The 26,650-nt window shown below is 45.2% G+C and overlaps 1 protein-coding gene across 3 annotated transcripts in view; it reads right to left on the bottom strand.

The window, feature by feature from the left end:
- Positions 1 to 1,140: 1,140 nt before the first annotated feature.
- INPP5D (inositol polyphosphate-5-phosphatase D) overlaps positions 1,141 to 26,650 on the bottom strand; it is a 50,244-nt gene continuing 24,734 nt past the window's right edge. Inside the window, exons 3-28 of one of the 3 annotated variants that reach the window (XM_059855213.1) lie at positions 26,263 to 26,413; positions 24,017 to 24,188; positions 23,475 to 23,615; positions 20,507 to 20,594; positions 19,710 to 19,790; positions 19,462 to 19,533; positions 19,065 to 19,188; positions 17,941 to 18,047; positions 17,320 to 17,422; positions 16,127 to 16,323; positions 15,248 to 15,365; positions 14,665 to 14,761; positions 13,472 to 13,610; positions 12,691 to 12,799; positions 12,447 to 12,535; positions 12,130 to 12,211; positions 10,887 to 10,976; positions 10,611 to 10,724; positions 9,399 to 9,481; positions 8,318 to 8,405; positions 7,435 to 7,584; positions 6,561 to 6,654; positions 6,220 to 6,327; positions 5,430 to 5,699; positions 2,898 to 3,474; positions 1,141 to 2,186 (exon numbers count right to left, since the gene is read on the bottom strand). In XM_059855213.1, coding sequence (XP_059711196.1) covers positions 2,184 to 2,186; positions 2,898 to 3,474; positions 5,430 to 5,699; positions 6,220 to 6,327; positions 6,561 to 6,654; positions 7,435 to 7,584; positions 8,318 to 8,405; positions 9,399 to 9,481; positions 10,611 to 10,724; positions 10,887 to 10,976; positions 12,130 to 12,211; positions 12,447 to 12,535; positions 12,691 to 12,799; positions 13,472 to 13,610; positions 14,665 to 14,761; positions 15,248 to 15,365; positions 16,127 to 16,323; positions 17,320 to 17,422; positions 17,941 to 18,047; positions 19,065 to 19,188; positions 19,462 to 19,533; positions 19,710 to 19,790; positions 20,507 to 20,594; positions 23,475 to 23,615; positions 24,017 to 24,188; positions 26,263 to 26,413 — 3,447 coding nt within the window. In that variant the 3' untranslated portion in view covers positions 1,141 to 2,183. Of the gene's footprint in view, positions 2,187 to 2,475; positions 3,475 to 5,429; positions 5,700 to 6,219; positions 6,328 to 6,560; positions 6,655 to 7,434; positions 7,585 to 8,317; positions 8,406 to 9,398; positions 9,482 to 10,610; positions 10,725 to 10,886; positions 10,977 to 12,129; positions 12,212 to 12,446; positions 12,536 to 12,690; positions 12,800 to 13,471; positions 13,611 to 14,664; positions 14,762 to 15,247; positions 15,366 to 16,126; positions 16,324 to 17,319; positions 17,423 to 17,940; positions 18,048 to 19,064; positions 19,189 to 19,461; positions 19,534 to 19,709; positions 19,791 to 20,506; positions 20,595 to 23,474; positions 23,616 to 24,016; positions 24,189 to 26,262; positions 26,414 to 26,650 lie in introns of those variants that run through there. The other 2 variants (XM_059855214.1, XM_059855212.1) reach the window with 2 other exon arrangements.

Genomic DNA, 26,650 nt, shown 5'->3' with positions numbered 1-26,650 from the left:
AGAGCCTTCTTTTGAATACTGTCCACTTGCACAAAGCCTGGTGGCATTTGCCACCATTCCATCAGACTGTCTTTGGAACCCCAAGTGGGTAGGCAATCCATTTTTAGCATAGGAATAGGAATGTATTTTTTTCCTGCTGGAAACCTGGAAGAGAGCTGCTTTTCTTCCCCAGCAACATGCCTTTCTAAAGGACAGGCCAAATTAAGTACCTGGATGGATTTTTATGCCTTAGCAAGTCCAGTATTTTCAAAATCTGTTCATCTGCAAATCTGTGCACAATTTAAGCAGCACTCTCAATTAGGAGAATATTTACACAGGAAGATATATTTCTTTTATATACAGCTTTTAGCTTCTAAGTCTTGGGGAATATATTTTATTTTTTACAGTTTAGGGAGTCAGGGATAAAACAAAAAAAATCTGAGCTTGTCTCATTGTTGAGAAGATAAAATTTTTTTATAGAGAGGTCATCCCATTTCCATCTCCACACATAGAAGAACACAGCCCAGAATTACTGAGAGCTGATCTAACTCTCTGTATCGGACAGAAAGCTCACCTGCTCTAGGGAGGTTTGACTCGATGGCCACACAAGTTCTTCTCCAACCTGGAAAAGTGAAATGTTCCTCAGGGCCAGCAAAATACCACAGCTACTGAATTATGGTGATTACACAGAGAGTTTCTTCTGAATAAAGCTAGAGGAGTGTAAGCTCACAGTCTCTCTTGCTGATTTGTAGGTTGTAAAGCCAGGTGCTTCAGTAATGATGCCTTGAAACTCCAACCTGCATAGCAAAAAATCATCTTTTCTTGAAAGGTTTCTACCTACAGGTTGTCCTCTTCCACCCATTCTCACAAGCCTGTGCTTGACCCGTTCTCCTCCAGTAAAATTACTGTACCTTTTCTACAATCACACAATTAGTAACTGTACCTGCTAACAGGTCCTGTAGTTTTCAAAGCAGCTATATCCACAAAAAGTCTGTGCAGACAGACGGATGCATTGTCAGTTGTCCCTGTCGTGCCTTTCCTGCTCTCCTTGGTGCCTTTGGTGTTTTCTCTGGGCAGGGACTATTCTCACTGAGCAAGCTGGTGTAACACCCACCTAAAGCTGAATCGTGTGACAGGTAGTTCTGAATTTTCACTAAAGAATGACCAGAAAGGTGACTATTTTATTATTTTTTAAGTAATCAACATGGAAACAATAACAGTGATTAAGTCACAACAGGCTTAGTCTAATAGTAACCACAGCATTAATACTTAACACAAATACAACAGAAATTACAAGTATGTTAACATTATTCATTCTCAGTCAATGAACAAAAGTGTACAGTAAGGTCAGCATTAGTCTATTAAGAATGCTCCAAAACCAGCTGGCCAGTGTCCTCCAAAGCAGAGTGCTTGCTGCCAGGCAGGCTGGGGTGCTGCTATTTGCCCCTGCAGGCAGTTTTACTCCTGGGCTCCCAGGGGCCCTTCCTCTTCCCCTGTTTCTGCCTGTGGTTCTGGTGTTTCCCTCTGTTTGCTGGGCTATCAAAGAAGGGCCTGCTTGAAGGAAAAGGAGCTGCAGTGCTATGGGCTGGCCCTCACTTGCTGTGTCCCTTGGGTGGTGAAGGGATGCAGTCCCGAGCTCCAGGCAAGGCTGGCTCCACTGAGGGTGTGTGACCTGCATGAGTATCTGCTATTCAGACTCTTTCCCCACCCTCCCTGACCTCCTTGCTCGATGGATAGGACATGCTTTTGGAGCTGTACCGCTTTTAAGATGCTTTCTTTTACATATCATTCTTTAATTGGAATCCTGTGACACAAAACAGAAATCTTGCTTTTGCAGGAAGGGTTTTTTTTTCAATGCACCCTTTCCATCTCCTAGTCCTTGTACCGTACCATCCTCTTTTCCAAAACATTTACTAATGCATGTACTTGGCCACCCACCTTTACAAGGAAGTGCCAAAGTGACATTCAAAAGAATAACTTGCATTTGGTATTGTAGTCCTGGCCCCTCTTGGTCTGAGCAACATAGGATAAGCTTCTCAGCTAGAACATTTTCATAATCACAGGGAGGGCTGTACCCTCAAAAATAAAATTCCTCAGTCTTTTTTCAAACCAGACTAGAGGACATCAGTGTGAACAAAGCAGTAGTTTCCATTGTTCTTCCCATCAGGATTCCTTCTAGAGTACCACCAGCTGCTGTGTTGTGTTCACTGTAGAGACAAGAGAAGACATGAGCTTGTATATTGTCAATTCTACAAGTTTTGATGGAGATGGAAAAATAAGAAATCCTACAGCCTGCTCAAGTAGGCTTTTTCTCCCAAATGCACTTACTAAGGCCTTCCCTACTCCTTCTCATACAGCTCTTATGTTCTGTTGAAAAAAACCCAAAAAACAACACAAAACTAAACCAAACCACAACAAATAAACCCACCAGCCCAGGAAAGTATATCTCTGATTATTTCTGTAGAGGGTTCAGTAATGGTTTTGGACACACTGTCCTAAGTTGCTAAGTGTTTACCACTAACTACTTGTAACCATCTGTTTATTACTTACAGCAAAGCCCATTGCCCAATACTACAGATTTGTGCTGTCTGGGCAGGATCAGCCACTTTCAGGGAACAGCACAGTATGCCCAAAACAAGACATAGCAACATACTGACTTTTTTGCATTCCTCTTGTGGACCACCAGGCTTAAACTGTCCAGAAGGTAAAAACTCCTGCAAAGCTAAGACCATAGTTTCACAACATGTCATGCTCTGCAGCAATACTGCTTTAGGATATTCCCTGGCACCCCTTGCTCTGCAAGCCCTGTAGGTTTGTGGGTTGGATAGGAGCCATGGAGTGAGGACTTAGTGACTGAGCCAATACGACTCCAGTCACAGTGCCATCTCCCACCCCATTCATTCCCCCGAGTAACGCACCGGTGTAGTTGTCCTGCTGACCGGGCCCTCCTCCATCCGGTGCTTCCCAGAGTGCGGCAGCTCTGAACTGTCCCGATAATCGCGGCCCTTGGAGTTCTGCATGTCCAGCACTGCCCGGCTCTTGGAGGGAAGGGGTGGCTTGTTCTGCTGTCCCTGGATGCCCAGGCTGACTTCAGCCCTTGATGGCTTCACGAGTTTTTTGAGCGGTGCTGAGCTTTCCAATGGTGTTGTCATCTTTGGTTTGCCTTGACTCTTTTCCCCTGTATTCTTTTCTTCCAATTGGCAGGATGAAGTGTAGGACCGGAATCGCTGTGTGGGCACCAGGAAAGGTGGTGATGGCTGTTTGCCAGAGGTCTTGCTGCACTCAGGCTCCTGTGGCTTTGTGAGATGACAGCTCTGCTCAGGCAGTGGCGGCTGCTCTTTCCGCAAGGCCTTGGGATATTCCTGCTCTTTCTTGGGAGCCACCTTGCCCTTGGAGCTCATGGAGCCATACAGTGGGTTCTCGAACATCTCTGGCCTTTGCTGCCCCTCCTCCTGCAGCACGGGCTCTGCTGTGGATTTCCCCACGTCAGGAGGCCTACAGTCATGGAAGTAGGGTGAAAAGGAGACTTGTGAAGAGCAGGCAAGAGAGTCACTGACTGATTTAGAGAGGACATGAATAGTAAATGAATGTGAGCAAATTAAACTGACTGCCTGAAGGGGCAACAGGAAAACAATTAAACTTGGGGAGAGAGAACAAAAGTGTGTTTAACAGAGAGAACAGAAGTGAGTTTTACTTTGTTTAATCATTAGTAACATGACAGCAAAAAGCAGATATGCATAGCATTTTGTAAACTCCCTGCTAGGTTGCAGTCCTGTCAAAGTGATGTTTGGCTTCTTTTTAAACACAGATAAACTACCGAGCCAAACTGTGCCAGGTCCTTTGATGACTCTGCGACACACACAAATCTGAATTTGAATATTAATCTTCAGATCTTGCAGAGAGGATGGAAATTGTAGTCTAGATGTTAAAAATAAGAGCTCACATCACACTGTGGCATTTTACAATTAGGTCAATCTCCTCTTGCTACCAGTGCAGCATGGTATTGCTAAGGAAGGAATAAACTTCCTTAATGCACCCAAATGCACAGTGTAAGAGTAATAGCTCTGCAGGGTGAGACAATCCATGTGCATTCTCAGTAGAGCCCTTTGAGCTGCAGCTCAGCTTGAAATGACAGCACAGCGTACCGTGGGACATAGCAAGTCCTGTGGGTATGGGTCACTTCACCTGATTTGGCCAGGCTTTCACCTGCAAAGTACTTAAAAAATCGGCCGCAGTATCACTGAGTGGAATAGAGGTGAGTAGCACATGTTCTTTGGGTGTCTTCAAATGAGTTGTGTTCTGTGTCTCAAGCTCTTCTCTGGCAGTCAGCGCATTCTGGAGCAGAGAGCTGAGCCATGATGGAGCACTTCTGGGTACAGAACAGGCTCCAGCAGTGCTGGCAGCTCTGATTACTGTGAATTTTGACTTCCAGAGTGCCATACCCATTTACCAGGGGGCTCCAACCCAGCTCAGAGAGCAACTGTCTCTTGGCTGTGAAGAGGTCTCTAACAAGGACACAGATTGCACGCATGCTCTAGGGTGAAGTAGCCTTGTCACCTCACTAAGCTGGGAAGGGATGGGATATTTTCAGTTGCCAGATGGAAATTCTGCATCAAGGCTTGTGATAGAGGCATTACATGGAATCTAGCTTCTGCAGCAGCTGGACACTTGTATCATGCCAGTAGAAATTCAGTGAAAGTATTTCACATATAACTCACGAAGGACCTCTTCTTCCTATCCAGGGGAAGGATCTATGCCCCACTCCTCCCTTTTCTTCTTTGTTATTACAGTCAACTTTGTAAACTTCTCCTTCTCTTCTTTTGGTAGAGAATTAAACCTATATATCAGGTTGAGACAACACACTGTTCAGATGGGAGAAGACTCCAAGGAGTCTTCACTGCAGCCTTTCAGTGCCTAAAGGGGACTGACACAAAGGAGGGAGAGTGCAGATAGTGATAGGACAAGGGGGAAGTTTTAAAATAGAAGAGGAGAGATTTAGGATAGTTGTTAGGAAGAAGGGTGCTGAGGCCCTGGCGCAGGGAATCTGTGGCTATCCCATCCCTGGAAGCGTCCAAGGCAGGTTGCATGGGGCTTGAAGCACCCTGGGATAGTGGAAGCTGTCCCTACCCATGACAGGGGGTAGAATGAGATAAGCTTTAAGGTCCATTCCAATCTAAACCATTCTATGATTCTAACATTCCATTATTTAATTGTAAGTTTAACTCATTATCTTTGGCTTTCCTTTCACAAGTCTGAGGAACTTGCTACACTAGTTTTCTTTGAGTATGCAATGTCTGTACTTGTGACCTTCACTTATCTTTCTCATTCTAGAGATAAAATATGTAAAGAATATGCTGCACCTTGAACTCTCTAAACAGATAATGAAACAGTGACTGTGCAGAATGACAGGAGAGAGGAGCCAAGCCTCAATGCAAAACTCAAACACTCACTGGTACTCTTGACTCCAATTACAAATGCTTCTGTTTGCTGTAGGCTGGAGGGATGGTTTTGGAGATAGAGGTGACAAGGAGGGTGATGTGGAGGCTGAGTGACTCTGCCCCATTAGGGAGGTGTTCTCTTTGGACTGCTGCTCATAGTTCCAGAGGGAAGGTGCCTGCTCTGATGAAGGTGTCTGCTTAAGCTGGCAGGTTGCAGAGGGCTGCTGAGAGAAGGGAGCCATGCCCAGGTAGTTGGGGTTGCTGATGTCTGTGGGGGTGGACCTGCTCAAGAGAAGAAATATTGTTAGGGAGGCACATGCACAAATATGTTTGGGGCTTTTTGTCTCCCTGCAAGCTACAAAGGAGTTAGTACCCACTGATTGCTTAGATTCAATACTACCTGCCTTTTTTTTTTTTTACTCTTTTTTTTTTTTTTTTTTTTTTTTTTTTGGTCTCTGTTGCTTCAGAATCAGGGAAAAAGTGGGAGTCCTGTTAGTGCCTCACTCCCCTTGGTCACTGGAGAGGAAGCAGCTGGGTCAAGACAACCTCCCCCACCCCCAAAGTAGTTCCTGTCGCTGTAGCAGATGCTTCCCTTTCCAGGCTGCAGAGAGCACCCAACTTCTGCAACCACATATAGGTTTCTGGGCCCAGCCAGAAGCTGCCTGCAAGGAAAAGCCCCAGTGAAAAAAGGTGAAAGGACAGCCTTACTCAGACTCATGCTATGACTCCTGGAAAGGAAAAGCCAGGCAGTTTGAGCATAGCTTCCCACTCCAAGTTGTCAGAGGTAAGGTGGCAAGGTTACCGTAAAATATCCTCCTTTCCCAGGCTGTCTGGAGAAGTGACAGCACTCCCCCAGTAGCGAGCAATGGCTGCTGCCTCTCTGGCCATCAGATGAGTAGATTTTGACTTTCTGTTGGAAATAAAAGGGCCTTTTATAAGAGGATTCAGGGACCCACTCTAGCTAATGCATTCTCAGCTTTTGAAGCTTTGGGCACAGGAGCATTGACCAGTCCTGACCAGAGAGCCACAAAGCAGCTTCCCAATGCTCAGCACACGTGTTGATGCTGCTCCCACAGCAAGTCCAACTTTGCATTTATGGCACCAACCATTTTCCTGGAACTCACTTACCCACTTGCCCTTTACCTGTTAGCTGGATCCCAGTCTTTGTTAGGCTCTAAACTGCTGATGTTCTTTGGTTTCTGACCAGTGATTTCGTCACGTTCAATCTTGACAAAATCTGAAGGAAGGAAGGGGCACACATATCTCCAGAGTCTGTCTGCTCAAGTTTTCTGTGTTCCTATGTTCATTAAGGCATCTCTTTTTGTCCAAGGCATCTCTTTTTGTCTAGTTTAAAACTGTCCATCAGAGTGATGGACAGTTTTAAACTGTTGTTGCTATTATGTTTTCAACTACCCACTAATACATGTCATGTCTTGTTGACAGAGGAAGAAATGTGTCTTGAAATACAAAGGTCATGACCCACCAAACGACCACATACAGTCATTTTACTATGGAGGATAACTGTAAATATCATGAATAATTGTAAATGGCTGCTTCTGTACTCTGAATGAGAACAACAGACAGTGAGGTGAAAAAAGCAAAGTTTGTGATCTTCTAGCTAAGAAACCGTTCATTGAGAGCCTGACATACTCTTTGCTCCCCAGGATGACTGGAGCAGGGAGAGCTTGGCATGGAGTGTGCCATGTCCCAAGTGGAAGTAAGGGATCCCCATTCAATAAAACCAGTGCAGGTGACAGACAGGGGGCTCTCTCAGTCTGCTGAATTTACTTGAATGATGAAAAACCCCACGGAATCCAATTGTTCTGTCTTCCTGAAAGAGTACAGGTATGCTCCTGAGAGCTAACCATACTCACACCTCCTTGAACTCAGCATCAAAAGCATTCTCTGTGACTACAGGCATTGCAGAGATAATTTTCAATTCCTTGACAACTATCAGAAATCTTTTGAGGTGAGCATTCTCTCGCGTGAGCATTGCAGATATGATGATGTTCCTTACCATACAGTTTCTCTCTCTGTTTTCCTTGTGACGTTTGTAACTTGATTTCACCTTGGAAGATCCCCGTTTTCTCTCCATGGTGTGTGAGCACAGTATGGATAGGAGCTAAGGATTCTGTTGCTTCTATTCGCAAGGCAATGCAGCCTTCCCCTAAAAATCAACAGGGAGACAATGAGGCTGGGACTGAAAAACAAAGCACTGAAATGTTTTGTGTCATCTACTACCAATGCACTGACAGGTATGTAATTACTGGAGAGAATCTGCTTTGGATCACAGTAAGGAGTATAATATCTCCTGAGAAATTAGGGGCATTTATTTCACTTCATGTGTGTGTGAAGGATTTGGGCATCGAAGTTACCTGTGCTAACTTCAGGGTTCTGAGCTTCCATTCCTGGTAAGGAAAACATGAGCCTATGGCTGCTATTGCTGTTAATGGGATTTAGGCAAAGAACATTCTGTGGACAGGACTTCATTCTCTGGTTGGTGACAATCTGGGAGCCACAAGCACATCCAAATACTTTTCTGTAGCCAGGAGAAATGCCTCAAGTAAGTGCAAATGAAACAGGATTTCTATGTTCTGATTAAATGCATTTAAACATGCTGACTCCTGATTTAGTTCCTGTAAAGGACTTTCTTTTTAAACCGCTGCTCTTTCAGAGCTGATAAAGCTCACACAGGTTGTTGCTTTGAGTTCATATTCCTTTAATCATAATTACTTCACAAAATATTGCCCACAGTGAATGTATATTTCTGTGTATGTTGAGTTCTAAATCATGGATGTTCTGTCTATAGGAGTTACTTCTAGTCTCTCCCACTCTTTCAGTAGTTTGGAAGAATCTAAGTAGATTTTGACTCATCCAGAACTTTAGAGCTAAGCACTTACCATAAGATTCATCACTGTCTGATGACTTAATGCTGATCAGGATATGTTGATCCAGTAGGTATTCTGGGTCTGAAATAATTGGAGTCAGCTGCAAAGACAAGTTAAGGTGGGTCAATACAACACATGGTTGACAGGAGCACACTTCTCCCTGGGACTCAGTCCCAAATGAGAAACCCTTATGGGTTTATCATGTCACCTCCAGGATCAGGCTCTGATAACATCGGGATATCTGTGGTAGAAGGCTGCACCCTTTGAGTCCCAGCCCAGCAAATGGAATGCTGCAAATCTGACACTCATGGGATGAGCTGCAGTTTTCTCCTGTAGTCCAGGACTGAAAACTGCCTGAGGAGGAAGGCATCTGGACTGTGATTACAGTCTGTTCCCAAAAATCTGCCTGGCTGTTATTGCAATCACTTATTGTAGAGCCTTTCCCCAGTTTCTCAGTGTAAGGCACTCTTTCCAAAGTCAGCTCTTCTGGGCTATTTAGAAGGGTATTGACATGCACATTTGCTCCAAATCCAGGAGCTCCTGTAGTTCAACTCCCACCATGCCAAGAAATGAAGAACAGCTCTGATCTCAAGGACAGGACTTATGTCTGACACTGACACTCAGAATACAACTTCTGGACACTGATGTTCTTTTTAACACAGGTAAAAAATACTAAATCAGCTTTTCTAAAATATACCAAATTTTATCTTACCAGGCAAAGAAACTCCAGGGCAGAGTTACTCTAAGATGTTTTATTTTCCATTTAAAACTAAAAAAAAAATGGTCCTGCTCAAACCAGCAATATGTTCTCTTAAAAGGTGAGAAAAAAGTCATGGTCCTGAATGGCATAATCACATCAGCAAAATTCTTCACAGACATGTAAGTACACAGACATGAAAGTCCTTTCCTGCTTACAACATACTCTGTTTAGCCTAAGCCCATCCTGCATTCTTACAGTCCCTTTAAGTGTAAACAAGACCACAACAATGTTCCTGAAATTAGTATTTATGAAAGTAAAAGACCTAAGTTTGCTTATGGGATGAAAGTGGGAGCTTCTCTTCCACACAAATATGGAGGTATTGTCCCAGTTTACCTTTGGAAGTGCCTCAACAAACTTTACCACAAGCTCCCCTTCATTTCCATCCTCATTTTCTCCTTCTTGGCTCTTCACAAAGCCTGCAAAGGGACAAGAAAGGAGTTTACCAGGAGAGAGACAGCAAGAACTGGGCTACAAATCCTCTTCACTATGTCTCCAAAAAGCCTACAATTATTTTCCTACTTGGACGTAAATTTTAAAAGTATTGAGAAGCTTAAAGTCTGAGCTTTGGATGAATTTTTACACAGTAAATTTGCAAATGGTTTTGCTAGAGCATTGTTAAATGGTATCATTTTGCAGTTAAACTTGGCACTGAGGAGATCAGTGCATACATAGACCGGAGGATAAGAACATGACAGCTCTTCCTACGCCACTCAAGATAGCACACTTTTGAAATTCTAATTTAAGATTTGTAATACACTGTTTCCATAGAAATTTATGCAAATTTTGATACAGCCAAAAAATAATCTTTTATGGAACTGTCTTTGACACAGCGCTCTGACATGCGATAATGTGATGAAGCATCCACCAAAGGCTTGCTGTCCCACTTACAAGAGCAGTTCTGTGATGGGAGATTGCTTTAAAAAACCCACAGCAAGGGCTTGTAGGCTTGTGTTACATAAACAGCTGAGACTCAGCCCCACAGCATGGGCACAGGCAGTGAAATCTGTGGTGCTGCGGGGTACACAGTCCCACTTACAAAGTCACATCACTAGCATTCATTTCCCTTTTAGCTGATCCTCTGACTTATTTTTTGTTAAACCAGATTAATTCAATTATTTAAAATTATTTTTGCTAGGATAATGCAGGTGCTTCATTTTGAAATCACCTGATCATTTGTAGCAGGCATAATTAGAAATTTAATCAATCATGTCTTTACTATGTAGGCATTTTCTGTGCAATAAGCAAGATTTAGATGTTTCCCATCAAGAAAGGAATTATCAGACTGACAAACAAGGTGGAAAAACTGTTGGAAGGCTACATGTCTAAGCATGGATTACAGCTACCTTAGCTGTGGGGTTTGGAGTGTATTGCTGATAGTATGGAATGTCTTGCAAACTACAGCAAATCTTTAGGACATCCCTTTTTTTTTTTTGCATTGGAACAAATGATCCACATAGCTATTTTTTTAGATCAAAGAAAGAAGAAGGAAGAATCCAAACATGCAGAAAACTTTGACAGAAACAATAAAGATGGGCAAACCCATACTTTCTAAGCAGCTAGAATGAAACTCAATGTAGAACTTGGTCTGGGACTTGGTCTTCAGAGTAGCGTAGCAGTGCAGGAACTCTATCTCCCCTTGGGAATCTGTGTATTTGGAGTCTAGGAAAGAGGAAGGGAAAATAATGTCACTTTCAGTAGCAGATAAAGAGAGGGCATTTATGACTGACCTCTTAAAGAATTGGCTTTTTCTCTCAGCATATACAAAGCAATGTATTCTGTATCCAAGGTGAAGATGGCACACATGCACCCAACCTGACTGACCATTCTTGGAAACAAACTGTGAGGTGACTCCCACTTCAAAGGTGGCAAACACAGGACTGTGGTCACTTGTCATGATATCAGTGGTGCAGCCTGCCAGGAGAAAGGGAAGACAGTTACTGCCCTGCTCCAGGGAGATCACTGACAAAGAAATATTTTCAGTAATTTTCTAGAAAACATAACAGTCTCTCTGGTAACTGTCTCTAGTCAAAAGTGTTTCTCTACATAAACTCCTGTCAGTACACACGAATGCAACTCTTCTGTCAGAATACAGAAAGATTTGGTTAAGGGACATCATTTTACTGTACTGTTTTGTAGATGACTGTCAATGTTAGATTCCTCAAGTACAAAAAGCCCTTACAGGCTTCCTGGTTACCTCTGCAACATGCATAGCTAAGTATAGCTCTAATATGGCAGGAAATCACACAAGAATACACTGCTGCTGCTTCAGTGCTACAAAGCAACTCCTGGCCCAAAGTTAACAGTGGGTGACCAAGGCCTGATTGGATCTAAACATACACAGAGTTCCAGCAAACCCAGTCATTCCAGAGAGGCCAATTCAACCCCACACCTCAGCATCATGGGCTTTGTGATCAGATCAGCCTGCTTCATCCCTGAGAGACTTTCACAGCCCTGCTCCCAATCTACGCATGGGAAACTATAAGCAGCATACTCAGATGCTCAGTCCTATGTATAGTTGATGACATTTCAGGAACTAGTATTTGAGTCTGTTATTAACAGGTTTTGTGGGCTTTTTCTCTTCCCTGAACTGGACTTTGGTGATGCTTCTCAGCCGGAAAGGGAACAGGCTCTTGGTACCACACAGTTCTTCTGGAATATGATTTGATACAAGAGATGTGTTTGCAGCTCCAGTCTCTGCAGACTGGACTGTGCACACAGAGTCTGTCCTGCTGGCACTTGCTGTCAAGAGTTCCTGGTAGTGACTGCACAGGAAAAGTGGTGGTTGCTGCCAAGAAATTACTGATGTAAAATGATCCTACAGCATGGTCTAAAGTCGGACAGCTGCAACTGTCCAGGTGGTGTTCTGCATATAAAAGAATAACAGAATGAATTCCCAGCCTGTAAGGTTACAGGGAGAGAGATTTTGGCTCCCCTCTGCCTCGTTTAACATCAGGTCCCTCTATGCGGAGTGCCTGGCAGTGCAGGGAGATCCTACAGACTCTGTTCTGAATCATTTCCGTTTCAGACTGGTTGCCTTGCTATCGGCAATCTGTTCTCCACCCACCATAGGACTGACATACAACGTGCACCATGGGGTAGGATTTCCAGAGCACTCGATCACACCAGGATGGCAAGTTGTACTTCATCTGCAAACCAAAGGAGAAGTAATGTCAAGAAGAATGGAAAGGGCCAGTTCACAAAAGAACAGGAAATTCATTCACCCAAGCACCATATATTTGTGTCAAATCTTTTTGTTTATATTGACTCCTTTCAAAACACAAGGGCAGAAAACACAGAGATTGGTTTAGGTCACTTTCTTCTGCAGGATTTACTGTCACAGCTGTGCAACATACCTCTGAAGGGAAATCAGTTTTAACTTACCCCTGTAGCTTTTTGCTTGGTGTAAACATACTTCTCCCGGGTGCCTCTCTCAAAGCGGTAGGTTGGAGCAAAAGTAATCTCCTCTTCCTCTAAAACAGGAAAAGAGCTTGGTTACAGCTTGGCCATTGGGAACCCTCACCTGAGCAAGAGAGCCACTGCCTTGTACACCCTGCCCCATGCCGAGGCTGGCAGAGAAGGCTGGTGGATGTAGCATAGGAAACTGCCAGCCAGTACAGGATCTCACCGAACTGCAGGAACACTTTTTGGTCTCTTCTCTCGAGGAGAAGCTGGTCGAAAGCCAGCAGCTCCGGATACTGCTGCTGCCTGATCTTCTGGATAATATTTTCTGCTTCCTGCCAACAGGGAAACAGCAGAGCTGCAGATGATGCAAAACCTCTTATAAATACTCCCTTCACAGGTTAACTGGTGAGAGCTCCTGAACTGTTTGACAGAGCTGTAAGCCCCTGCCACTTCCCTGTCCTTCCTGTCACTGAAAAGCCCCAGCCTGTTTTGTGTGGCTGAACATTTGTCTATCAAAACAGGTATTGAAATGCCCACACATCCCCTACACAAGAGCACACACACTCACAACTACATGCATATCCACACCAAGCTTGGTGTTTTCTCCCACATACTGAAACCTATCCAGTATTTATGAGGGCTTGCCTGATCCTGAAGGCCTCTTTCAGCTATTCCAAGCTCACCAACCAGAGCAGAAAGGCAATCTCTGGATTGAGCCATTCAGGGACAGATGCTTGTTCACAGTGGGAAGGAAAGTCGGGAGGTTTGGGGAACCAAGACTGCATGAAGCAGCAAAGTGTGCCAGATGGCATTCCTGGGCCCATTAATCCTTAGCGAGAGCAAAAGGGATTTCCTTACTCTCCTTCAACTGGGGCTACACTCATGCCCTGGGGATCCCTTCTGTCTCCCCTCTTTTTGTCATGTTGCCCTAGATTGGAAGAAGAGAGCACTCCTATAGCAACAGAGTGTGCTGTCCCTGCAGGGCTTCCTGCAGCGTCCCGCACCGTCGGGGGCTGTTCCACACGGTAGTTCAAGTCTCCCAGCCAGAAAAGATGAGTAAAGCGATGGGTGATGTTAAATGGACTCAGTTTCTTATCTCCCAGTGTCAGGAAGCGCAGGATGTTCGTGTAGTTCTGGTTGCGTCTGTCAAGACAAGAAAACATCTGCCTGACATCCTAAATTGCTGTGTAATTTCCAAAAGCCTGGGATGGCAGAGGCTGCAGCGTTACCAGGAGGGAGCTGCTCCGACTCAGAGCTACAGAGGAGCAGATCAGAAACTGAGAACTTGCCACCCCAGCAGACAGGCTCAGGGAATGTGCTCCTGAAGCCACTTCTGCTGCTTTCTGGGGCTGTGCTTTTCTGAGCTACATGTCCTAGAAATCCAGCATTAGATTGTTTCCTTCAGATTTCAGCAGCAAACACATGACTAGATTTTGGCAGCTCTTCAGGCCCTGAGGAACCCTTCAATAGAAGTTAACTTCATCAGTAGCAAAGACCCTGTGCAGAAATCCCGCGCCATCTGTTTCCTGGACCGGGAAAGGATGACAAGGCCAAACTCTTCATTTCAAGTCCTCTTCACTTTCAAAACCACTCCTTCCAACTGCTCCAGCTCCTCCAGTGTGGACACTGATTTCCCAGTGGTGTCAGGATCTTTGCCTTCCAGTCCTGCACTGACCAGAACCTGCCTAATCCACAAACCCTTATTTCACAGCTGGGTATAGAGAATTAGTCACCAGAGGGATATTCCGGTTCTACACCTCCCTCCTGGGATTCCTGAGGGATCTGTCTCAGCTGTGTCCTAGGGCTCACAGGACTGTCTATAGTAAGAAGGAAGACAGTCCCCTTCAGCATGTTATTTTTGGATGGGAAAAGCCTTCCCACATTTCTCCAAAACACTGTACATCATGGAAGTGTTTTCCTCATGCAGTGGGTTTTCATGACAGGTCATGAAAGTGTTGTGTGAGACTTTTACACTTGCCTCTGAAATAATTTTTCCATCCATTTCTCCTGCACCCGTGTGCTGTGATCACATAGGAGAAGTCCCTTGTTTAAATGCCCTCCCAGGAGACATTGAACAATTTTTTTATGGTCAGGAAAACATGTTTGTGCCTGTCTGGTGGGCCCTCCTTCCAAACATGGCCCAGAGAATTTCACCCTGGCTCTACAGTCATTTTCGAGAGGGGAGGATGCATCTTACCTGTGTTTCTTTTCGCTTCCTGAAGTCAAATGGCTGTTAACAAACCCAAAGGAGGTTCCATTAAACATGAATGACACGCCTACTGCTCCTTTATTACCTGGCAAAAGGGAAGCCAAAAATGACAAAAAATTAATCCACCTCCAGGCTGAGTCTAGCAAAGATAATAAAGTACCTAGCACATGTGAAGTAAAGTGGAGGATGAAGAAGAGAAATTCACTTAATCAACACAGAAAAAATTAGTGCATACAGCACAGATTGTGGGAGCAAATTTTTAAGGGTGCTAAAAAATTAGTTGAAGGGAGAGAACTGCAACTTCCTTGTGAAATCCAAGAAAGAGCAATCCAATAGCCGGTCAAAAGTGCTTGCTGGGAGTATAAATATATAGATATATGTGTGTGTGTTTGTGTGTGAGCTAAGTATACACACAAATAGGTTTCCTCCCTTACAGGGTAAATATAACCAGTGCTAGTGGGATATAACTTTAGGAGTGTCACATAAATGTTGCCCCAGGAGTAGCAGAAGAGCTGTTCCCTGTGGGCTGAGCAGATGGCAGCTGCCTGGGCAGGCCCTGCCCGTGCCTCACCCAGCGTGTTTGCAATGCCTGTCTTCACATTGGCTGTGCAGATGTGGCTGATGCGGTTCTCATGTTCTGGCTTGGCCAGGACAACGATCCTGATGTTCCAGAGGGTATGGATGGCTATCTGCAGGAATGGGAAGGGTAGAGGTTATATTTCTGCAAATACTTGTCAAGCTGCACTGTGGCTGCAGCCTTCCTGACTCCTTCAACAGCACTTCTACAGAAATTTTCTTCCTGTGCTCAGGATATTTTTTCAGTCATTTTAATCAGTGCTGGAACCTTGCTATTTTCTAGTCTCTTTTTCTAGTTGATCTTTGGATTATCTTGCTTGCACAAAATAGTTTCCCAATCACAGTGAGAGTTAGCTTTCCAGATATGCTTAGATTTGTTTCTTGACATCACTGAAACCCAGGAATGTCCAAAGCTGGTCTTAATAAGGTTCAAGTTTCTCTTATGAAAAAGTTTCTCTCCTCTGCCCGTTCTGTTACATCCTACTTTTAAAGTGCAATAGCTTAGGATGAGATCTAGGCTACAACTGGCTCAGGAAGTTTAACAGTCTCCTCCTTTTTGAAAGTCAAAATAACACCGGCATTTGACTTGAGTGCTCAACATCTCCCTTTGCTCCTAGGCTGGCAGGGTCCCTGCTTTGGCCGGAGGGAAGTCACTGTCCATAGCAATAGGTCCATCTAGCCAGCTCCAGGGGAGCATCTTGTGGAGGTCACAGACATATTCAGTTCATTCTCCTTCACCCAAATGCAATGAAAATAAAGGGAGAGAAAGGGAGGAGGTACAGGCAAAATACCACTTGTTGTCCTCTCTTTTATTTGTACAACATGTACACCCTCATCTCTGGCATTCCATGCAATAGCTGGAATAACTGCTTACCACTTTGAAGCTGATACTGGTGATTTCCTGTAGAGATTGCCTTAGGGTCTCCAGCCATTCCTTCTCCCCCTGGGGATCCTCCTGGGTGCCAATCACATAGATGTCATGAGGGATGTAGTCAGCAGTGTCATCACGGGTCTTCCCCTGCCCCTTGGAGAGGAACCAGGAGGTGATCTTCTTTGGGGCTGGGGCTGCACCTTTTATTAACACATCAAACACCAAAGGAAGTCAGAGCATGTCCTCTCAAAACCAGGATAAAGATAACACACGAGGACAGAAATGATGGGCTTCATAGCTCATATCACTCTTTTATCAGCCAGGGCACACTATTATAGGATGACAATGATGTTACCACCACCCGAGTCACTGACAAAGAAGTGATTCTGCTTTCACCACCTTCCTCTTGTTGATCAGTTTTCCAAGGCCAAGGCTAGCCAGGTGTAAAGGCAGGGAGCTGTACTCCTCCTGGCCTACCACTGCCTTGACCTTATTCCTTAAGGATGGTCAAACACAGACAACTCAGCTCACAGCAGCTGAACCAGGCTTCTGTCCCAAAAGGGAGAAAAATACCCCTACATTCCACTGTCCTCAAGCACACCTTACCCCCTTTCTCTAAGTACCACAGAAACTCAGCTGTCTTCCCAGGCTGGACATGAACTGTCCCTAGTCAAATGACAGCAGCTGATGTGCAGTTTTGTCACAGCACATGTGGCAGTTGAGATGGCTGTGAAACAGAGTATCACCGTACAATTTCAGAAATATTCAACCCTTACAGAATAACATCACACCACCTCAGAAGGCTGCAAGCATCTGCCCTCCTTGCTCTTTAGCCCAGCCTTCTATACCCCTCATGTTCGTGCACTGCACCTGTGTGCCCTCTGCTCCCTTTGGTGGTTGGTCAGTGCCCCTGGGCACTCCATGGCTCATTGCTGTCAGTGCTGCTCACCTGCTGCTCACAGCTGTAACTAATTGGGGATGAGGCTCAGCTGCAGCCCCACTCCCAATTGCTCCTGTCCTTTCTGCAAGGTGGACAATGATGTGCACTGCTCCACCAGCTTTGTGCCAGCCACACTTCCCTGTCACTTGAGCAATCCTTCAGAACCCAATACAGAGAGTCTGGAGCTCATCGCACCAGCTGAGCACACCTTTAGGCAGTGTCTGAAGGAGTGCCCATGGCAGAAGGGAGTCCATACCCATATTCCAGGTGCCAATGAAGATGGTGATCATATCAGGCTCTGGTTGCTCCGAGTGTTTATTCTTCATCTGCTGCAAAAGCTGGCAGAATCCTTCTCTCTTCTAGACAGGGAAGAGCAGAGAAAATTAATGAGATACTTAACTCCTCTGACATGACCTCTTGAAAAACCTGCTGAACCAGGAAATTCCCAGCACACTTGAAGGGCAGATTAGCTCTGTACTATCCTGAAACCTTCCAAGAGGCTGCCTTTCCAGTGGAGATTTTTTTGGTATTTAGCTTGTGCACTGCTTTAACAAATGCTGAGCTGATCAGAAAAAAATATTTCCCTACCTCTTTGTCTGTAAGAACATTTTCACAGTGGCCATCTTGACTTCTTGCTTCTCCCCAGTGCTTGCTCTGTCCTCCTGCCTCAGTGACAGCACTTAGGTATCTAGTATCTCCCTTTAGACAGTATACTTGCTCATTTTCTGGATGTTTCCAGAACAAAGGAGAAATTTATTTTTTACAAAGGCAACTACTGTTCTTCAACAGTTCCACTTTCTACCAAGGAATGCCCCATGTTCCACTCCCACCCAGGTACCTGCTCCAGAATGGCAGGAAAGAAACACCATGTACATACCTTGGAATCAGAAAAAATATATTCCTTCCGCTGTGTTTTTTCTTTTTCTGTTTCCAGAACAATAACCAGCTTGTTTGGAACCTTCTGCGACTTGATGAGCTGCAAGACTGAACACAGGCTGGGTGTCAAGAGCTGCAGTCACTGAAATAAGGGTCCCACCAAAATGAACAGAACTCTGCTCAAAGGCTTGGTCTTTTCTGTCTGTGCTGTTTGCCTTGCACACCTGCATTTTAAAGTTGCTTAATCCTGTTCCCTATAGGAACAGATTTGGACTCCAAGTGAAGAGGACCCTCAAACCTCTTCTGCTTGGAGCTCTTTTCCATCCCAAGCCTGGCAGCGTGAAACAAAGCCTTAACTTTGTGCAGGCAATCCCCCTGTATTCTGAGCCAGCCTACATGTGTTCCTTCCCCATCTGTGAAAGAGGATGTAAGACTTCATTTGGTGGTAAAGGTGATTCCTCCCATCTAAAATAGCAGCTTATTGTTATGAACACCAGGTGGAGAAAGCCATGCATGAAAGCTCATAGTTTCAATTACTGCCAGCAACAGGTTGATTTTCTAGCAGGAAAGAGCCCAAGGGTATAATCTACTCTCTCACAAATCTCTTTGTCTCAACTTCAGTGAGCTGCCTGTTCAGAAAGAAAACAGAAAAAAAGGAAGTTGTTTGAACCAGGCAATCACAGACCAAACTGGCAAACTGGCATTGCTCATGATGAGAGATATCAATCTACGTAACAAAAAATCAAGGGAAAGTCACTGAAGAATGTTACTGAAACTGAATGTCGGGCTTTTTACCATCAAAAATCATCACAGAAGTCAGCATGTTCCTGCAGAATGTTGGTTTGTTTTTTTTTTTTTTTTTAAGTGGCACTGTTTCTCAGAACAAAAATGGTTCTATTGCAGCCAGCTTTATGGGGAATCTTCTACCAAAACCTGCTCCCTTGCAGTGCTGATTCCTGTGTCTTCGTTTAGACCTGGAGATTGGGTCTAAAACAATCTGTGAAAGCTGGTTCTCCCAGTACAGAGATATCTGTGTCTTGCTGACTGGTGCTCATGCATCACCCAGGATCTAGCAGAATTGCCAGAGCCTAGTTCAGCATTTGTGATATTAAGCTGACATCTTACTTTTCTTGTGGGTATAAAATTTGTCTTCTGGACCATCCTTAGATCTCTTGATAATCAGTTTTCCCATTTCCACATCCACTTTGAGTTGCATTTTTGAGAAAATTCCTAGGGAGTCAGTTTTCACCTATTGGAATACAGAGAGGTTTTCCATGAGGGACTTTCTACACTTCAGTCACATGTATTACAAATGCAGCACTTCCCTTTATTCCTGGACACATATCATTATGCCAATCTCACCAGACATCTCTTAGGCATTTTCATGGTGCCAAAGAGCAACCAGGAATAGCTGTTATCTCTGTGGTAGCACAGCAAACTTCCCAGGAGCTGAGATACTGACATAAATGTGCATTACTGTCCTTCTACCTTATGATCAGCATCGTTGAAGGAGTAAATTTACCTCAAAAGTGACAGGGGGGATAAGGGAGCGCCGGTGTGTTGAATCAGGACCTTCAATCAACAGTGTTTTCACCTGTAAAATAATTATGTGTAATTTATTGCATTTGGTGATTCTGCACTACACTGAGAGTAATGAAATCAGAACAAAGAAATCTTACTGTGGCAGAGCACTGCACTGATGATGAACAAGAAACAAACTAGAGGCAAAGGAGGACAAGAAGATGATATAAAATAGCTTGAAAACTCTACCTTTTCTTCAATAGAAGACAGCAAAGAAATCAGCTGGTTGAGTTTCAATACAATATTGACTGGACTTGCTTCACCAAGCATCTGAAACCGCAGCACAGGAACAAAAAGAGAGGGAGACAGGTGATTACCAAGCCCAGCCTGGGGTGGTGAGCACAGGTGAGCACAGCTGGAGTGTAGTCCCAGGAACATCTCACACAAACCAAGGAGGAGCACCTTTGCCACTTTGATTTACAGCGGGCACCACAAGACCATGGAACATGCAGAAGTGTGGGAGGCTGGAAGGACAAATCTGCAAAAGTGTTCCATAGGGTCAAGGCAGCTGGCCATGCATGGGAGTCAGCTTGGTGCTGGGGGCAAGCTCACATGACCAGGCCTGGGGCTCAGCATACTTAAGTCCTGGACTTTTGTTTTTCTGCCAGGGAGAGGAAAGTCATGGGCTTGGGAAAAGGAAGGATGTGGCAGTGAAACATCCTGGAGTGAGGTTTATGGAAAAAGAAGTGTGCAGTGCCAGCCCACATTCTGAGGGAGGATGGGGAGGTAGGAGTCCTCAGGCAGTTGGTGGCACTTTCCTCTAGGACAGGAAGGGGGAGCAGGTGGAGAGGGCTATGGGATAAATGACACTGCGAGATAGAACTCAGTGTGCCCTCTGCACTGCAGCAGAATGAGGGTAAGAAAATACAAGTGGCATATGCCCACCTGCACCCCACTGGCCATGGCTGCACACCAGGGCCATCCCTGCCCCCACTGACAGCCTCCCACACACCTGTCCTGCTCTTCCCACCTCCCAGTCCCCTTACCTGGGAGCGCTGGTGGGCACCGGGATGCAGCTGCTGCTCAAACACCTTCTGGATGGACTCCAGAGATGGGAGAGTCCTCGAGGCCTCACTGGGAACACAGACACAGCAGAGGTCTAAGGCTGTGGCTGGCTCCCTGGCTCTGTTCACACTGGGACAACGCCACACAGATGAGATGACAGGCACACGTTCACACTGGGCATATGTCCACACTGGGTCTGCTCTCGCCATGTGCTCCCTGAGCTGTGGGATGGGTGATGGGAGCAAATCCCAGCTACTTGGTGACATGGTCAAGAGGGCAGTGTGAGTCACGCAGCTGACTTTGCCTTGCAAAGCTGGAACATGGCCATACTAGCCGCTCCTTGGGTTTTGCTTTGGAGGTTCTAACTTCCTAAATCTCCCCAGAAAGGTATCCCAGTCTGGGCAAAACCTGAAGATATGGTGTGTAGAAGCAGCATCTATGCCAGCTCATAGATCCAAGTGCACTCAAATGCCTCAGAGCCCAGCACAGTCTGGTGCCTCTGAATGCTGCAGCTGTGGGAGCAGCTCAGTTCTGTACAGGGCCCATGCAGCTGCTGAGGCTGCTGAGGACAAGTGCTGGGGACTCCCTATGAAGAGGAAACTAATTCACAGATATTTCATCTCACATGACAAAGAGGGGCCAGGCCCAGCAAGGGGGTGGAAAAGGGAAGAGGCAGCCCTTGATCTCCTGAGCAGAACCATTTACAGGTAACAATGACATTCCTCCAGCGCGTCCCAATGAGATTCCACAGCAGGCTCATTTGTTGAAACTCTGCTGTGTGAATTTTGCACAGAAGCTGCATGCTGATAATGACAAGACTTATCCCGGCAAGAGCAGCCAGGGAGCACAGGTCAAAAGGAAGGTGATGGTGGTCAGCAGCACTAGGATGCTTGCACTGTGTCTTAGTCAACTGTGGATATTAATGATTTTCCTGACTTTCCTAAGTCTGAATGGACTGGATTTTATTCCATCTTTGTTAGGGAAAGTGCTCCAAAGCAAAAGCATGCCTACCTGAAGATATTCCCCTAGATGCTGAACGAAGGATGACTAATTGCCTAAATTAAACATTCATGTTTGACATTTCAGTCTAAAAGACTTGCTGTGGGACACACAAGAGTACAAGGCACATGTAGGAATCTGGTTCTGGTAATTTTATTCCTCCAATGCCACTATTCAGCTCTGGATCACCTAGGGCCAGTGTCACTGCAAACAGTTCTGGCCCCAAATCCAAGAGTCCCATTACTTTCTGCAGTCATGGAGTTAGACCCCAGGAGGCTGCAAGCAATTGCAGGAACATTGGGAGAAGTTTAGTTTGAGAAGAGTGAAAGGATATTTACTGTGATGTGCAGGCCATCTCTTGAAAACACAGCAACAGCTGTTTGAAGCAACTCAGTGCCTGCAGCCGAGAGAAGGCTGGGACTGGGTGTCTGGTTTTGTTTGTTGTTGCTGCTGTTGTTGTCCTTAGCTTGTCTTGTTTTATACATTTGTATATATATAAAAGAATATGTAAGAATATATATATATACACACACACATATATTCTAGTAAAGAACTGTTATTCCTTTTCTCATATCTTTGCCTGAGAGCCCCTTAATTTCAAAGTTAAATAATTTGGATGGAAGGGGATCATATTTTCCATTCTAAGGGAGGTTCTTGCCTTCCTTGGCAGACACCTGTCTTTCAAACCAAGACATGTCCCTACATTCAGGCTTGCACCTGCAGCAGAACTCACCCAGCTCTGCTTTAGGATGTCACTTTGCAATGTCCAGTTACCAGAAATCCTACAGAAAATCCAGAAATGTTAAAGATGTCCTGGCAGCTGAGGGAATTATAGCCTTGCTGCACCTCCTTTCTTTCATTTCTCCATGTGCATTTATGAGGAATAGGGTTGTGAAACCCAGATAAACTTAAGTAGAATAAGAAGTTGGAAATGGGAGAAACCAAACATGATTACAACAGCAGCACCAGAAGTATTTTAGTAACACAAGACTCTCACTTGTGATTTCATTCAATTTGAGCTTCCACTGTTCAAGTTTATTATTAGCTGGCCACCTGGGTCTCCCCTCCCTTGCATGTAGAGAAGCAAAACACTCAGGCAGGGTGCAGAAGGGCAGCTCTGGGAACAATCTGTCTTCAGTCCTCACAGGGGCTTGTCTGTGGGCAGCTGGTTTCTAGGAGAACAGGATCAGGCCAGCAGCACAACCAGCCTCACCTCTGCATACACCAGAGAGAAGGGTATGGCAAGCCATGGAGAGAAGTGTGGAAATATGTGCCCTCTGCTACAGAGTGCTCCAAGAGCTCTTCACAAGTTTGGGCTGGTCCCTTTGCTTACAATCAGCAAGGGGGAAATAACATCTTTCCACCAGAGTAGGAGGGAACTCTGCAATGTTCTAGCACCCTGTCAGAGTTTTTCTATTTGTGACATGGAAGGTCTACAAATAGGAAAGGTAAAATTTGTAGTCAAGAGCCTAGGCTTTTTCCTTTTTTCATTTCAGCTGGCCTTCACCAACATCAGTGGAATCACTCTAAGTTCACAGTGCATTAGTGGGAAGGAAAATCGGTGTTTAAAATCTAGTTATACACTAATTTGTGCTTGTTTCCATAAATGGCTTGTGCTTGACAAACCTGTGGGTGTCATTTATGCATTACCAAATTATGCAGTTAATCGGTTAGTGCATTTTTTGTTTTGTTTCTTTCTAAACAAAGCATAAAATATAATACTCTGCTGTCTGAAACCACCTAGAAGAAAACTTGATTGTCAGAGCTGTCTCTTCTATATAGATTTCATATCTTTGGACCAGAATTACAGGTCACGACATCTAAATATACTGGTTTTGAGGGCAAGGCAATTTCTTATGCCAGAAATGAGGGTTCTGAATGCATGCATGTGGAACCTTTGTTAGACTACAGTGTTATAGCATTACACTCTGAAAAACAGCTTCTAGTTACCTGAAGAGTCCTTTGCAAAGAGCTGTAAGTAATTTCTTCAGTTGAGGAAGATTGCTTGAGCCAGTTTGCACCATCTCAAAGTCACTGATGATGTGAACTCGCAGGTAATCCTGGATGAGTTTAAGATGCTCATCAGAGACACTGTGAAGTAAACAGACAGGTCAAAAGCCAGCTCTCCTCTCTACTCCCAAATATCAAACAGCTTTCTTATTTTTCTCAAATCCCCACTGTTTAGGCACATGGCTAATAAACCAAGTTCTCTCAGATATTACTCATCCTTTATATTAGAAAACTGTACCTCAGTGGAGAAAGTGTATGGGTGATTTTAATAATTCAGAAATGTATTTTTTCTAGACAACAGCTGGACTGTAAACAGCAGTCAATGCACTGTTGCTCTGATTCTGTTCTTTATTTGGTAGTATAAATGCAGAGTAATCTTGTTGAATCAAACAGATCCTCAGCTGTTCCAAACACAGAGGCCCAGCAAGCACAGAACTGGATTGAAGGCTGGTTCAGCAGCCCTGTCACTTGCCCTTCCTTACCTGCTTGTGTCCTGGTACTGCAGTCGCTGGAGTAGTGTCTCAGAAAGGGACAGTTTATTCACATCTGCCACCCGTGAGTTTTCGGGGAGAGAAGAGACCTCCTTTGTCTCACTGCTCGGCAGTGCCATGAGGATGTTGCGTGGGGGCAGGACAGGAGGTGTGGGTACCAGGTCTAGCAAGAAGGAAAGGAAAGGCACAGTCATTCCAGCACAGAAATTGGACCTCTTGTCCCTCACCCCACGCAGGGCAGACCCCACCCTGCAGGGGCAGTCTTTGCAGAAGCCATCTCCTGACAGATCTGTGGAGGGATGTCAGAGCTGGGAAGCTCAGGGCTCAGCACTGGCCCACCTGTGTTTCCAGGGATGGCAGTGGTGTGAGAGCAGTGGGTTGAAGTTTCAGGCTTGAACCTCATGTGCAGGCAGCACATGCCTCTGTCTTTGCCTCTGCCTGCAGTGAACCCCAGCCAGTTTTGACTCTACCATCTGCACAGCAGCTGTGAAGGTTAATTTGTTAAGTTGAATATAATGCTTAGAGAACATAGCTGTAGCTCACCCATGTCATTCCCATTAACATGGGGATCTGCTACTGAGGCAGAATGGGCGGAGAGACATGATGGAAGGAGAACCAGAAACTGCTAATGGAAAGAAGTGAATGACAAAAGTAAGCAAACGGAGATGGAGAAAATAGACCCCATGACCCAGTGCATATGGGCTGAATATCCTGCCTTGTCTTGTGGACATTGAGTTGGAAGGAAAAAGGATTTTCCTGGTGCTCATCATATCTCCCTCTCCTGGGAGAAGCGTGGGTTCATCTCCACTGATCCCAACCATGGTTACCTTTCTTTTCATACCAATTGCTCCAACAGTTTGTTACACATGTTGTATTGTAGCAGGTTGAGTTGTGAGGTTTTGTTTGGTTATTTCCTAATGGTGGAATTTGCATTACAAAAAGACCCCCAGGAGTGACCCACTGCTTCTGGGCTGCTGCTGTGATTCAGAGCCACCACAGCACTGAGGCATGGGTGGTTAATCTGCAGGGTACTCATCTTCCACCTCTGCAGTTTCACATCTAAGATGATCAGACATCTGTAGGCCCTATATGGCTCCAGCATGATGGCACAAAGTGCCTTAACAAAACTAAATTCTGTACATGAGCAGCCCAGACCCAGTGCTAATCTCTCTTCATCTGAAGGCTCTTAGTCTTGGATGGAACTTCATTCCCTGCTGCTTGCCTCTCTCTGTATTATTTTTGCTGTAGTTCCCTCCCCAGCCCTGGGAGCTGGAGACTCAGTACAACTGGCCAAAAGCCAGGAATATCTTTCCTGAGCAGCTTTGCAAAATTTTGTTCTATTTCTTCCAGAAAATTGCATACCAAAATCTTCTAGCTCCTGTTAGATATACAGTGGATTCCATCAAAGGGTTACACAGACTCTGGGTTGCACAGGCACATCAGTCTGCCCTAGTTCATAGGGATTGTGTCCTTTAGACAAGTTTGATTGCAGTGCTTATCATTTCCAGACAGACATCACACAGGACAGGAAGGATGGCTCTGTGGACATTACCTTCCTGTAGGAGAACTATGACATATCCAAGGGGTGATCCAGGAAAAATCCAAGGAATTATCTGAAACCAGTGAGTGTCAGTAACCCACAGTGGCATTTGAAATAAAATAGTTGGGATGATGCCAATCACACCTCTTCATCATATACCTGCCTCTGTACATGGAGTTAGACTGTCTGCCACTGCCAGAGCTGTGTCTTCTGCTTTGGACTGTCAAAGATGTCCCCTGGAGCAGGGCAGCTGAGGAGTTTCAGATGCCCCTCAGCAGCTGCAGGTGCATGGCACAGCAGAGAAATGTGCTTCAAGCCCCAAGGGAGCATCTCTGTTTTGAGAGAGGCCCTACAGATGCAGGACAAGGAGAGGGTGCAGAGGTTTGGGAGATGGCTGGACATAAACAGTTGGTGTCCAGATAAGGACACCAGATTAACCACCCCCACACCAGATGCAGTATACTTCCACAGAGGGTCTCAGTGTGTTCCCTCAGGTGAGCTAAACTGATGCTCCACGTGCTGTACCACAGGAGACATGAGGGTTCACTGCCACAGGGCCTTGCCAGCTCAGGCCTCTCTATGCTCTGCTCTATTTTATGGCACAACATGTTCTAATCTCCTGCCTGCACTGCCTATCTCCAGTCAAGAGGTATGAGTCAAGGGTCTGCATCACCAAGCCACATCATGGGTTTCTTACCAGTGTCCTCTTCCAGTTCATCAGCAGCCTCCTCCTCTTCCCGTGGCACTGGATATTTGAGGTGCCACACCAGACCCATGTTCTCCTTCTTGTAATACTCTATCAGTTCCTCCAGGTTCTGAAAATACTTCACAGGAACACCTTCTGATGCCTGAAACAAAACACAGAGGCAGTCATGGCTTGGGATTTCCTACCACACAAACACTGCCCCTTGCAGGAGGAAAAACAAAGCCATAGAGAGAGGAAAAAGCCACTGCTGCTGCCCAGAAGAGAACCTGCCCTGGTCTTGCTGCCCATCTGACCACAGGCTCTATGCAGAACAAACAGACAGATAAGCTCACACATTCCAGCCAGAGTCAGCACAGACACCAACCTCAAAGACTCACTG

This window comes from Haemorhous mexicanus, chromosome 10 (genome assembly GCF_027477595.1).
Source record: "Haemorhous mexicanus isolate bHaeMex1 chromosome 10, bHaeMex1.pri, whole genome shotgun sequence".
Taxonomy (NCBI): Eukaryota; Metazoa; Chordata; class Aves; order Passeriformes; family Fringillidae; genus Haemorhous; species Haemorhous mexicanus.
Note: the sequence above shows the minus strand (reverse complement) of the source record. Positions and strands in the feature narration are given on the sequence as shown.